The 14338-nt window shown below is 44.3% G+C and overlaps 1 protein-coding gene across 4 annotated transcripts in view; it reads right to left on the reverse strand.

The window, feature by feature from the left end:
* CEP162 (centrosomal protein 162) overlaps positions 1–14338 on the reverse strand; it is an 857607-nt gene that overhangs the window by 586710 nt on the left and 256559 nt on the right. For 3 of the 4 annotated variants that reach the window (XM_085611040.1, XM_085611038.1, XM_085611041.1), the window contains exon 9: positions 10226–10342. In XM_085611040.1, the coding sequence (XP_085467166.1) occupies positions 10226–10342 (117 nt within the window). The remainder of the gene's footprint in view (positions 1–10225; positions 10343–14338) is intronic. The other variant, XM_085611039.1, reaches the window with a different exon arrangement.

The following is a 14338-nucleotide window of genomic DNA, read 5'->3' on the forward strand; positions in this document are numbered from 1 at the left end:
AGACGTGGGCTAGAGAAGACATCGATCATATGGGCTTTGCAACATTCTCTACACACGCAACTTGGGGGGGTAGAGGGCGTCCCTCGGGCGGTCTCACAACATGGGTGGCTACCGACTTAGGTTGCAGGGCGGATGTATTACCCACTAATTCAGCAGATATTCTTGCTGTGTTGCTGGAGTGGCCAAATGCCGAAAGCCTCCTGTTGATTAACATCTATTCGAGGCCAATTAACATCACCCAGGAGTCACCCACTATAACGGAGCTCGCCTTGGTCTTGAATGATATACCAGAGGGCACCCCCTATCTTATAGGAGGAGATTTCAACTGCCACTATGAGCCCCTCCCAGGCTTTATGGAAGGCTTGGCTATGGAGGAGGATCTTCTGTGGCATATACCACCCACACAGGCTCCGGCACCAAAAACATGGTCCCCCTTGGCTCTGCAAATTAATACCTTATCTTTGAAATATGGCCTTCGGGCCTGTAATGGCAGGTTCAATTCTGACATTCCGGCAAGATGCACTTTCAATAGAATGGGCAGCGAGTCAAGATTGGACTATGTTTTGGTCCGTGTGTCTTCTTGGCCCCATGTTAAAGATTTCTGGGTTACTAACAGGGATGATAGCGATCATAACGCCCTCGAACTAAATTATAGACATCCCGGTTCCCCAGCCAGGGGAAATCAAATGAGGGAAACTGAGGAGTGCCGGGTACTCGAGAATAATAGGCGCAGAGTGAAGTGGGAGCATATATCTTCCCACCCGGACAAGATATCTAATCTATATGCACAAGCACTACCCTTACTTGAAAAACTTGAGGCGCTTGTGGAGAAAGACACCACTGAGGCTATTTATTCTCAATTGGGACAGCTACATGCTGACCTTCTCAAAACGGTTTCTGAATTCCTAACCAAACCAATAACCAGGTCTAATGGAAAAACACCGGGCCCTTCTTGGTACAACGGTGCTTGCCGTAAGGCAAAAGCCGACCTCCTGAGATCAATTAAGGAAGGAAGGGGTGGCGTGGACATCAGGGCTAGACGAACAACTTATAAGTCCGTGACCTCTAACGCTAAAAGTGAGTGGGAATATGACAAATGGATCAAACTTACCAACTTCCTGGCCTGTGCAGACTCGCGCACATTTTGGCGCTGCGTCAACACAGGCTCCGAGGAATTGATATCTGCCATAGAACCTAATATTTCAGCTAAGGTATGGCAGGACCATTTCCAGTCTCTCTCTAAATTATCTGAGGATGCTGGGGTAAATTCTAGCCATCCCTACTGTCCCCTTGAGACCGGCGAACCATTCACGCTTAAGGAGGTACGAGCTGCTCTGATTGGACTCGCATCAGGAAAGGCCCCTGGGCTAGACGGGCTCCCGGGCGACTTGTTCAAGCAGGAGCCAGATGTCTGGTCCCCCTATCTCTTGATTCTCTATAATGCCATCCTGGGAGGCATGGCTATGCCGGGTACTTGGCTGGGGGCAGAGATTGTGCCAATTTTTAAAAAGGGCTCGCCTCTGCTCCCAGCCAATTATAGACCCATTAGCCTCATAGATGTACCGCAAAAGATTTTTGGCAGACTCAGTTTAAATCGCCTCCAGGAATGGATCGAAGACACGGCGATTATGAGTCCTTATCAAGCGGGTTTCCAACGGGGTATTTCTACCACCGATCAAATCTTCCGCTTAAATTTACTCTACTGGAAGACGGTGCTGATTGAGGGCGGCAGTCTTTACACAGTTTTTGTGGACCTCCGTGCCGCTTTCGACTTGGTGCCTAGAGACAAGTTATGGTCGGTGTTAATGGACATGGGGGTTCCCGTTGACATTCTTTCAATTTTAAGAAGGTTGCACCAGGGGAATTACGCAAAAGTTAGATGTGGAAGAGGAGGCACCCTGTCGGACGCTTTCCCCGTTGATAGGGGGGTCAGGCAGGGATGTGTCCTTGCCCCGACCCTTTTCTGTTTGTTTGTCAACGGGGTTGTAGACCATCTCTGCACCCTGAGTGATATTGATGCCCCAAAGTTGGACGGCAGCAGGGTCCCTGCAATTATGTTTGCGGATGATACCCTGCTGCTCTCCAAATCCCCCATGGGACTTCAACGGGTCCTGGATGGTTTTGCAGGATTCTGTGTGGAACGCGGCTTGGAGATCAATGCCGCCAAAACTAAATACATGATCTTCAACCCCCCTCCTTCCACACGTGCGAGCCCTACCATAGGGTCCTCTAGGCTGGAGAGGGTCTACACTTTTGAATATCTGGGCATAGTCATCAATCAGTGTATGACTTGGGAATCACATAAAATAAGGGCAAATATGAAATTGACTCAGTTGGTGGGCGGAATCGGCAGGATGACTAAAGGACTCACTTATAGGCCCCTCGGCCCACGTATACAAATATATAAAGTTCAGGCCAGGGGGGCCGTTACCTGCGGAGCAGAAATTTGGGGGCATACGTCACCACAGAAGCTCCAGGTAACGGAGAACACTTTTCTCAGGCAGTTGACAGCTTTACCTGTTAGTACACCTCTCCTGCCACTTAGACTAGATCTGGGTTTAAGACCGATCTCAGAGGAGTTGGGCTTGAAACCCCTAACCCTCTGGTGCAAAATATGGTCTTCCCCAGAACTCTCTAAATATAGAGCAGAGTTGATAGAGATCTTGCGCCTTCGCAACAACACACAAATACCATGGTTAAGTTATATAAAGCATACTTGTGAGGTACTTGATAGATCAGATTTGTGGTACGATCCTGAGACTGCTTGCCCCAGGGTCTCACGTAAACTTATCACGAAGGCCTTTCGTGAATATCATTTACGAGATGCTATAAGGAATGCGAGGGAGGGATCCCACACTGCCCATTTTTTGGCTTTTAAAGATTTTTACCATTTAGAGTTGACTTTTAATGACATGGGCCCACACTCACAAGGAAGCTTTATATGCAATGGCGCTATAATACTCTCCCTCTTAGGGCATATACTGCACTCTGGCTACACTCGGAACATACGGCTTTATGCCCTTTTTGCAAGCAGACACAAGAGACAGATTTGCATGTTTTATTTTTTTGTCCGGTGTACCGAAGAGCAAGGAAGTACTGGCTTTGCCCCCTACTTAGAAATATGGGTTTTAAACAATAATCCCCCGCTTTTAGAATACTAAAGTCTGACCTTTCGCCCCCAATCGCCTTTGCTGTTGCCAAATTTTTAACGTCTATGTGGTTCACACGCCTACGTCTTCTCAAAATAATCTCAAGTTGAGATGATCTAATGAGTTAATCATTTTATTTCAATTGTGCAATGTTTTTATACTGTAATGTGTTTTATTGTACTTTGATGTACTCTTTTATGGTCTTAACGACCGAAATAAAGATAATTGATGATGATGATTCAGAACCTGTTGAAAACTCTTACATCTCAAAACCCAAAAACTAGACTGCTGCAGACTGGACGTTTTAATGCAATTTCCTTCTGCATCTGCAGTTCTTTAACCCTACACAGAAATATTCACTGCACATCGTTACCCCAGTAGAGACACACAGTCTTATGCTCTAACATCATGTACAAAATTGCATGAAACTCCTCCACTTCTGGGTACTGAATCGTTAGCCTGACATCATACTCTGTCTACCCTCAGAGGGCGCAGGCTTGGATTGTTGCAGTAACATGGGTTCTTAGAGTAACCATGAGTTACTATGCTTCTTGTGACACGGTTTCACCTATCCACAATCAACTCTACCCCTCAACACCCTGGCCTGCTTACTGCGGGGCAGCTTATCATAAATCTATGACCAGGAGGTTGGGGAGGGAGGGGCAATTCCAATGTGGAATTTCTTTATCCCAGTCCTCACTGATGGCAAATGGCTTACCTACCTCCCCTCAACATCCCTTTCTCCCCCGCCCTCTCATAGCTTCTCAGTTAGATGCTTTTTAAAAAAAAAAAAGGTCACCTCTCTCTCTTGACTAGATCCTGGGACTGTTAGGGGACAAGTTATGATATGCACTTTTAGATCCGGCATCACTTTGTTATTACAATAAATTACCTGTGTCAAAAAAGACAGGCTGCCCTGTACTTTTCAATTTGAGGCACAGATGTTGAAATTATGTCATGATTCTGCATAAATGAATGTCCCTCTTCCCACAGATTTTCTGATTTGGTATTGATCTAATGGATCCCCAAGCCTGGTCTTAAAAATCAAAAAGCAAATTCGTTTTGAATTCAATTTATACAGAAACGTTGACGTTTTGAGCAACACGATCAATCAAATTGTGGAACTTTCTTATGTCGACAGTAGAGGAGTCATGAGGAAAGGGTCAAGTGGCTCCATTTGCAGGAATGCAACCATCCCACTTTTGGCATTTGAGCGCCTTGGATTTGCGGTTCATGTGTACTTTCATCATCGTCCACTACCTATCATTGCTATCTGATTAAGGGTCATAGAATGTCACCTGAGGCCATTCATAAGATGTCCCAGGTAAGACCAGCTGAAGGTCAGTTATAATTGGTTGAGCTGGAGCAATTGAAGGGTCAGGTTGGACAGGAGGAGAGGTTCAGATTATAGAGTCACTGATTGTGTTGCCATTACCATTGCTAGAGGTTGAGGTGCCTACGGACGTAGTTTTTCATATAGCTCTTGAAATATAAGCTTCGATGAGTCCAAGAAACCTGCAGCCAGTTGGACTATGGGTTGAGGGGGTAAAATTGGTTGAACCCTGTAATATATCCTTTCATTCTGCTGGTGCAGACAATAATATGCCTCATCTTCTCACAATGAAACCTCGCATATATACTGAATGGCAAAATCCTGGTGAAGGTGTATTTCTAGTGCCTCCCTGCAGGTAGGAGCAATGCCGGCTCTCGCATAAGGTGGGGAGCCGACTGGGACCGCGGGGGCCTTAAGGCTCCCACCACGATCCCCAACAATACACACTGGGTGCCATGGATGGAGCCAGGGCTCCCAGGGAGATGCAACTGGTCCCCAAGGGATGGGGTCCCTGGGCCGAAATTGGCCCCTGTAAGGGGGCCGCACAGGGCAGGTGATGTTCTGTTGTGGTGCATACACTCACACAGCTACTGATACACCTATACAGACACTCAGAAACCCACTCACACACCCATTCTGCCACTCTCATATCTAATAACAGACCCAAGCAGTCACTTACACACTCACTCGCCAATCCAAAAAGCCACTCACACACCCACAAAACCATTCAGACACCCAAAGCCAACAGGGGAAAAGGAAAGAGAGAGCAGAAAAACTAGCTGGAAAGGCAAATCAGAGTGCAGAAAAACAAGCAGGAAAGGCAAAACAGAGAGCAGAAAAATGAGTAGTAAAGGTAAAACAGAGCAGAAAGGGGCAAAATAGATGGTACTCAGACACACACACCCACTGACAGACCCACTCAGAGACTCATGCGCCCACTGACAGACCCACTGAGACACTCACGCACCCACCCACAGACCCACTGAGACACTCATGCACCCATCCACAGACCCACTGAAACACTCACGCACCCAATCACAACAGAGCAGAAAAGGCAAAACAGAGGGCAAAAAAACTAGCTGGAAAGGCAAAGCAGAGTGCAGAAAAACAAGCAGAAAAGGCAAAACAGAGAGCAGAAAATGAGCAGTAAAGGTAAAACAGAGCAGAAAGGGGCAAAATAGATGGTACTCAGACACTCACACACCCACTGACAGACCCACTCAGAGACTCATGCGCCCACTGACAGGCCCACTGAGATACTCACACACCCACTGACAGACCCACTGAGACACTGACAGACCCAAAGAGACACTCATGCACCCACTCACAGACCCAGAGATTCACCCATCCACTCACAGACTCACGCACCAACTCAGATACCCACTCAGAGTCTCATGCACTCACAGACCCAATCAAAGACTCGTGTACTCTCTCGCAGACACACTCAGACACTCATGTACTCACTCACAGACAGACACACACTCATGGAGGCACTCACAAACCCACTCAGACACTATGACACCTACTCACAGACCTAGTCAGAGACTCACACACCCACTCACACCCAGTGACACACTTATGCAGCCCCTCACAGACCCGCTCAGACACTCACACACCCACTGAGACACTAATGCACTCACTCACAAACAAGGTTACAGTTAAGAAATACCTTTTTTTTTAAACATAGATATTCACTGACAAAACCAAAGGTTAGAGGGACTTTATAGTCACTGAAAAAAACAAAGGTTACAGAGACATTATAGTTAGGCTCAGATTTCACTTGTACAAAACCATTGAATTTCAGCAGGTATAGACAGCTGAGCCAACTATAACTTACTGAGTGGCTGTGTGACTGTCTGTATCAGTGTATGAGTGTGTGTCTGAGTGGCTGTATGTGTGTGTGAGTGGTTGTATGGATGTCCTAGTGGGTATATGAGCAGCTGTATGTGTGAGGGAGTGGCTGTGTTGGAAAGTGAGTGGGTGTGTGAGTGGCTGCATGGGTGAGTTAGTGGCTGTGTGAGTAGCTTCATAGGTATGTGAGTGACTGTGTGGATGACTTAGTGGTTGTGTGAGTGGCTGTATGGGTGAGTGAGTAGCTGTTTGAGTGGGGGTATGTATAGATAAGTGAGTGGGTGTCAGTGGCTTTATAGGTGAGTGAGCGGCTGTGTCAGTGGCTGTATGGGTAAGTGGGTGGGTGTGTGAGTGGCTGTATGGGTAAATAAGTGGGTTTGTGCGTAGCAGTATCGGTGAGTGAGTGGCAATGTGAGTTTCTGTATGGAAGATTGAGTGGGTATGTTAGTGGCTAAAAAAACGGAACTATACAAAATGTAAAATGACTACAAAAAGTTCTTTAAAAGTTCTGTAAAAAAACAAAAAAACGGTTCTCATTAGAACCAGCTTTTATGGTTAAAAAAAGATAAATTGTATGCGTGTATGCATAAGAAAGAGTGTGTGAGTGCCCGTATGGGTGACTGAGTGGGTGAGTTAGTGGCTGTATGAGTGAGTAACTGGGTGGGTGAGTGTCTATAGAAGTGAGTGACTGAGTGTGTGAATGGCTGTATGGGTGACTGACTGGGTATGTGAGTGGCTGTATGAGTGAATGACTGGGTGAATGCAATGCTCTATGGGTGAGTGTGTGAGTGGCTATATCAGTGATTGTGTGGCTGTGTCAGTGGTTGAAGAGTAAGTGACTGACTGTGTGAGTGAGTGTATGGTTGATCGACTGGGGGTGCGAGCGGCGGTATGAGTGTGATACTGGGTATATGAGTGGCTGTATGGGTGACAGAATAGCTGTGTTAATGCCTGTATGAGTGAGTGACTGGGTGAGTGATTTGCTGTATGAGTGAGACACTGGGTGTGAGTTGCTCTATGGGTGATTGATGGCTGTGTGTGAGGTTGTATAAGTGATTGAGTGGCTCTGTGAGCAACTGTATGACTGAGGGAGGGAGCACTATCTCTGATGCCTAAGGAGGTAGGACGATTGATAAGTAGGTCATGGTCGACCATGTCAAATGCAGCCGAGAGGTCTAGTAAAATCAAGGCTGCATTCCCTCCGGCATCGAGTGTCAGTCTGATTTCTTAAGTGGCAATAATCAAAGCCAGTTCCATGCTATGATGGTTTCTGAAGCCAAAGTGAGTTGAATATAACAGATGGTTGTAGTTGATGAATGAGGTTAATTCACGGTTAATGGCTTTTTCAACCTTTTTTGCTTGAAATGGTAAGGGTGAGATTGGCCTAGTTATTAGGATATATGGCTTTTAGGTTGGTCTTTTTAAGGAGCGGCAGAATAGAGGCTTTCTTCCGATTTTTGGGGGGAAGTAGTCTGTATTGAACATCAAATTGAACATGCTTGTGAGATAGGCTGCAGTGATCTCAGGTGTCAGATGCATGATCTTAGGGGGACATGGGTCCCATGGGGAACCTGCTTTTAATTGAGCACTTATAGTCTGATCTGTGGTCAGTGGCAAAAAGAGGACAGGATACTAGATTTGTTACTACAGGATAGTCCTGCAGAAGTTTTGAGGTTAGTATATGTCAATCTATCAGGTTTCTTGAAAGATGTCATTCTTTCTGAAAAGAATATGACAGTCTTCTAATATTCAGGCTGTGAAGTGCCTTCTTGCCCAAAGACACAAGAGTTTTAAGTTTAAAAGACCAGAAGAGCTTGTTCATGCTCTATGTTCCATTTAAACTTTCATTAAAAAAGAGGCGACCTATAGAATATCAACTATAGCTAGTCTGAAGAAAGCGCTCAGACCGCTCTCACACCTCTTGCCTTAGCAAAAGCTCACAAGATGATTGTTTTATACGCATAAAAACAATCACATCAGATAGCATGAACACAAATACTTTATGCACAGACCAACTTATAATCCTCCTGGGAAGCTGGATCTCTGAAAGGAGCAAGAAAATGGAGAGGACTCTCAAAGTGTCTTTTAATACCCTTCTTCCTTCACAGGACTCGCAAGGATAAAATCAGCTTTTCTATCTTTGAGTATTTGTCATAATGTGTCCGTTGTCTTTGCAATCAGCCAATGAGACATAAAAAGAAGATGGTGACTCATCTTTTGATGTATCTTGAATCTGTCCCCCAGACCAAAGGTAGGTGAAAAAGCTGGGAGGTAAATGTCTACAGGATCTTTGGAAGAGGTAAATGTCTACAGGGTCTTTGGAACTGGTAGAAAGTTAAGAAATCATCTATAAGGCGATGTTCAAGAGTACATTAAATACTGATGCTCAGTAGATTCTTTCCTTGCTGCTAACAGGGTCACAATATTATGTCTGACAAGCCCAGCTGTGCATCCACTTACTTTTCAGACACTAGCTCTCAATATCAGTAAAAAGGGAGGTGGGGGATGGAAAATCATCAGATGACTTGTAACATAAATAAGTAACTCCAGAAAGAACCTGGAGAACAGAATAAGGTATGCAATACATTCCAGTAGTATCACTGCTTTCACTCAAACTAGTGTCCTCCATCTAGGTTTTTTATTCTGTCCCTTATCTTCCCTGTCCTTTACCTTTAATATTGTGCTTTATATGGTGCACAGTAGAGAATCATTCAATGAACTGCCTGGCACAGAAACCTGTACCAGAGATTTAAAAGATCATTAATCGTTATGGTATAATTCTTGTGTCCTCTTGAGTGACTTGGATTATTTTCAGCTACCTAGTGCATCAGCAGTGGATTCAGTTCTTATCGGTATAAAAGTAGCAAACCATGAGTAAGAAGGTCTACACCTTTGATGAAAGGAATTTTGCAATTTGGCTTTTAAGAGGAAATGAGCATTTAAGGGATCAATCAACATTGAGTGCTCAGAGACTGTTTGGTGGTGTTCCAAGGTAGAAGCACTCACCTATGCTTTGTTATCTGTCTTTATGAGATCATACAGTAGTGTTTGATCTTAAATCATGAGACTGTGTGTACAAGAAGGTACTCACAAATGTGTGCACACAGAGAGTCTGTCTCCTGAACAGCCAGCTGAGGACCCTGGCATGTGGGAGATGACACACATACAACAGCTAGCAGGTAATACCAAAACAGGTGCCACACCCACTCCTGAAACAATTTCCAATATGAGATGGGCAACTTCATGCCACAAAGTTGCAGGTCTCCTCTGGTACCAGTGACAGAAGCCTCATTTTAAGACACCCCATGGGATTCTGGATAAGCAGAATAGACCTGATAAAATTTCCCCATATGAGAAAGCAAGACTTGTGAGACCAGCAGCTGAAAGAAAACGCCATATCCTATGCACTGCTTAAAGCCAATTTTCAAATTCTTGCACAAAAGAGGATGAAACATCTTTACTCATCTAAAAAAAGAATTAGCAAAAATAGTTATTTTTTAGAAAGGGGGAAAGGGGAACAGTAAAAACAACTATACCTTCTAAAGAAAACTGAGCGTTAAGAAGCATAGTAGAGCATCCTGCCAGTAAGCAGAAAAAAAAACTGTGCAGAGACATTTGAGATGCATGGGTAGAAATAAGGTGTTGAGTGAACTATCGCAATAAGTCTGTATGTAAAGTTTTTAAAAGGGCCAGCATCTTTTGAAGAAACATTGATTCTGGTAATGGCAGACGTACAAAACCATTAAAGTTATTTTTTTTTCTCAGACATCGCTCTGATACCTGAAAGGGTCAGATTTGCGCTATATAAAACTTAGTAAATAAAAATAAAATACACAAAAAGTGAATTTCATAATAAAACTGACAGTGGCAGACCTCATAAATTCAGTCTTACCGGATCCTATCATCTCATTGGTACCTTGTTGAGCCGTAGATGTCAATGATTGTACCACTTGCTGTTCTTGTAAGTTTTGAGTGTCAATGGTAGACTCCAACGAATCAAGCAGCAACACTAACAAAATGAAGAATAATGAAAGAATATTGAACTTGCCACTGTGATTGAAACAAATGTGCAGACAAATTTACATCAGTGCAAAGAAAAAACCATTTCAATTTAGCCTGGAATACCAAATATAGTACTAACGACTGTTTGCGTCTATTAGTATTCAATTCTCTCTCTCCATAACTCTGTGCCATTTAGCAGCTCCAAATGCTAACATGCGTTTGTACTTAGATGCAGAAGATTGAATACTATGACCTTGTCAGTTTCTTAATGGACACTCGTTACTATCTTGCATCCTCTCACTCTCTGTCTCCATTAGAAAATGTTTCCCCCATAGCGCCCTGAAGTATCCAGAGACCAAACTGAGTGCTATAAAAAAATATTAAAAATGAAAATACCAAACATTTATTAGTGCACAAAAGTAATAAATATTGTGAACATAAATGATGGTCAATGCCTCAAACTTTTTAACTCCTCGTTTAAAGTGAAAAAAATACAACCTTGTTATAACAAAAGTTGATTCATTTTAAATATATATGACATATTAAACAATGGAACAATCAGAAATACCAGAAATATTTTGAGCATACGTTGTGGATCTTGTGAGTAAACAGAGTTGCTTAACATACAAAGCAGTATAAGATGGATAATATTTCTGATTTCAGGTAACATCGAACCACGATAAAATATTTTTCCATTAAGAAACATTTCTAATCGAAGAAAAAAAAATCAATCAGTTGTCCTATCCCCTTTCTCATCTGAAGCCAAACTTTTGCCCAAGGTGATCAAGTCTCTTCCCCTTTTTGATCAATCTATACATGCAACTCCTTGCTACCTTACTTTATCAGGTAGGAGCCTGATTTTACATGTGTGCGGATGATACCCATAGCTCCAGAACTCTGGCAACCTAGTTAGCCATCATGTGTTGGTGGATGACCACCAACTTTCACAAACTGTACCCTTACAAAAAGGAGGAAGAATCTGCTCACTTCTCATGACAGCGCCCTCGGGAAAAGCATGGCCAAAAATCATGAAACCACCCTGCGCTCTCGTTTTGCAGGTAGTGAGCCTGGCAAGTAGTGACTTCGGCCAGTTCCACATCCACAAAAAGTTCCCCCTTCCAGCAATATCACTCGTCATATAGCAGTTGAAAGTCTTAACTACAATCTAAGCTAGATTGTGCCAACTCTATATATCTGCTTGCCTATTTTCTGGCACAACGTAACCACCCAATGTGAGTATATATCACCTATGGCAAGGCCCGCACCCCATAGGGTCTTCTGTAAAGTTTTGATCATTGCTCACAAAGTGATAAATCAGAGCTCCGCTGGTAATCTGGTCACAAAGAATACGTTACTTACCTTTGCTAACACTCTCTGGTGAATACTCTATCTAATTACAGATTCATCACCTTGGGAACATTCCCCAGGCGTTAGACTGGATCTGGAAACTTTAAACAGCATTTCTGCGCACAGGTAGGTAGCATTGTATGACCCCGCAGAGACACTGTTCCAATCTGGAAGTGACAAACTGAGCCGCATAGAAGCGCCACAAATGCACGCTGATGTCAGTTTCTTTTTTTAACTGTCCATGCCCTCAGACGCAGAGCTTGTTGACAAATTGGAATGACTAATGTGCAGATTCCTAAACTGGGACCTTTATAGATGGAAAAAGAGGCCAAATCACAGTACGAGGAGGTGGGAGGGTCGGTGTGGAATCTGCGGTTAGATAGAGTATCCACCGGAAAGAGCGTAACTGAAAGTAACTTGTGCTTTTGATGGATACTTCTAATTTCAGATTCCTCACTTTTAGAATAGATAGTATAGCAGTACCCCCCAAGGTTGGGGGTCTATAAACTGACTCATCAAAAAGTCCTACAGGACTGAGCGGGCAAAAAGCCCCTCTCTCTGGCTATCAAGGCACTAGTATTTCATGAATATATGTACCAATGCCTAAGTAGCTGCCTGACAATTGTCCAGGACAGGAACCTCAAAGGCTAGCACACTTAGCACAGTGGTAGCAGCCTTAGTTCTGGTGGAATGTGCCTGTAAGCCCTCTGGAGGCTGTTCAGTCACTAGTATGCAACAGCTTTTTACGCAAAGGACTATCCATTGGGAAATGGTTTGTTTTTGAGCTGCCTTGCCTTTCTTTACCCCAGAGAACCGCACAAAAAGATGATCGTCCACATAGTGTTATTTGGTGTGATCATTATAAAAGCCTAGGGACTTTGTATGGTACAACTGATGAAGTCTCTCTTCCTCCTTAGAGGGATGAGGTGGGGCAAACAATGCCAGAGGGGTGATAGCCTGATCAACACGAAGTGATCAATTTTGAGAGAATTAAAGCACAGAAAAGAATGGGTGTAAGGTGGGTTGACAGAAAGTCCCTGCAGCTCACTTACATGCCTAGCAAATGTTTTGGCATTGAGAAAGATTGTTTTTAACAACAGAAGTCTTAATGGGCAACTGTGTAGCGGCTCAAAAGGGCAGCACATCAAAAAAGTGAGAACTAAGTTCCATTCTCACTGTAGCATCACAGAAGCCTCTTGGTGGGAATAAATGTTACAAACCTTTCAAAAATCTCAAGACAACAGATGTTTAATTAAAAGAGGCTAATTGGGCAACTGAAAAAAAAGCTGAAAGGTCCAACAAATAGGCCTTAATAGTGCCCAAGCAAGCCTTGCTGGGCAAGGCACAAAATACACCACAAAACTTCAGACAACTTGAGAGTTTAAGGAGTCAATCTGTCGGATGCTGCACCAAGTCACAAGTTTGTCCCAATAACCCGCATACACTGATTTTGTGGAGGGATGACTCGCCACCAAAATGGCACCAAAGAACTCAGGAAGAAGGTCGAAAAAGGTCCACTGCTGCTGCTTAATCTCCAGGCATGCAGATGCAAACTGCACCCTAATGCTACAACAGAAGACCCTCCCAAAGCGGCAGCTTCATCAGAAGATAGATGCTCACGCCCAGGAGTTCTGGGTACCACACTCTCCTGGCCTAGTATGGCACCACTAGGATGATTTGAGCCCATTATTTCTGATCTTGTTCAGAACTCAGGGCAGGAGAGGCAGTGCAGGAAGGCGTACAGGAATCCTAAGCTGCACTCTAGATGGAAAGCCTCTCTAAGAGTGAGCTGCCTTGGAAACTCCAACGTGTAAAAAGGAGCTGTCATGGAGTGTTCTCTGCAGTGACGAAAAGACATAGCCAGGGTTCTCCCCACTGATAGAAGATGCCCTGTGCCACCTCTGATGCAACTGGTATTCATGACCCGCTAAGTATTGATGGCTGAGTTTGTCCACCCTGGCACTTAGAGATTCCCACCAGGTGACTTACCATCAAGGAAATTCCCTTAATGTTCAGCTACTTCCACAGGAGAAGAGCCTCTTACATAGAGTCCAGGACCCCACTCCACTCGGCTTGTTGCAGTAACACATGGCAGTGCTATTGTCCGTGAGACCTGCACAAGCCTTCCTTGGATTGTGAAAACGAAGGCCTTCAAAATCAAGTTAATAGCTCTAAACTTCAACATTTATGTGAAGTTGAGTCTCCACCGAGACCAGCGACCTCTGACCGCCACCTCTCCCAGAGGGTCTCCTAAACCCAGTAGTGATTCATCTGTGACCACTAACAGCTCTGCGTGGGGTAAGGAGAGTGGTTTGCCACCGACCCAATTGGGATCCAGTATCTACCACTGCAGGTTTTTTGCAGTCTTTTCCAAAACCTGGATACAAATTTGACTGATTTCACGGATGTTGTGCGGATTGGGATTTGGGGTCCCACTGCAGAGCCTGCATATGCCACATGGTTTGTTTGGCATGTAGATTGGAGGACGGCAAAGATCCTAGCAGCCTCAGCATCATCCGCACTGGACAAAGGCTAGAACATTGGGATCATATCGCTAAAGTCCTGCACTCTCCGATTTGGAGGAAAGGCATGGAATGGTACCATATCCAGAACAGCCCCCAATGAACAGGAGGGTCAGCAAAGTAGTCAGGTGTGA

This window comes from Triturus cristatus, chromosome 6 (assembly GCF_964204655.1).
Source record: "Triturus cristatus chromosome 6, aTriCri1.1, whole genome shotgun sequence".
Taxonomy (NCBI): Eukaryota; Metazoa; Chordata; class Amphibia; order Caudata; family Salamandridae; genus Triturus; species Triturus cristatus.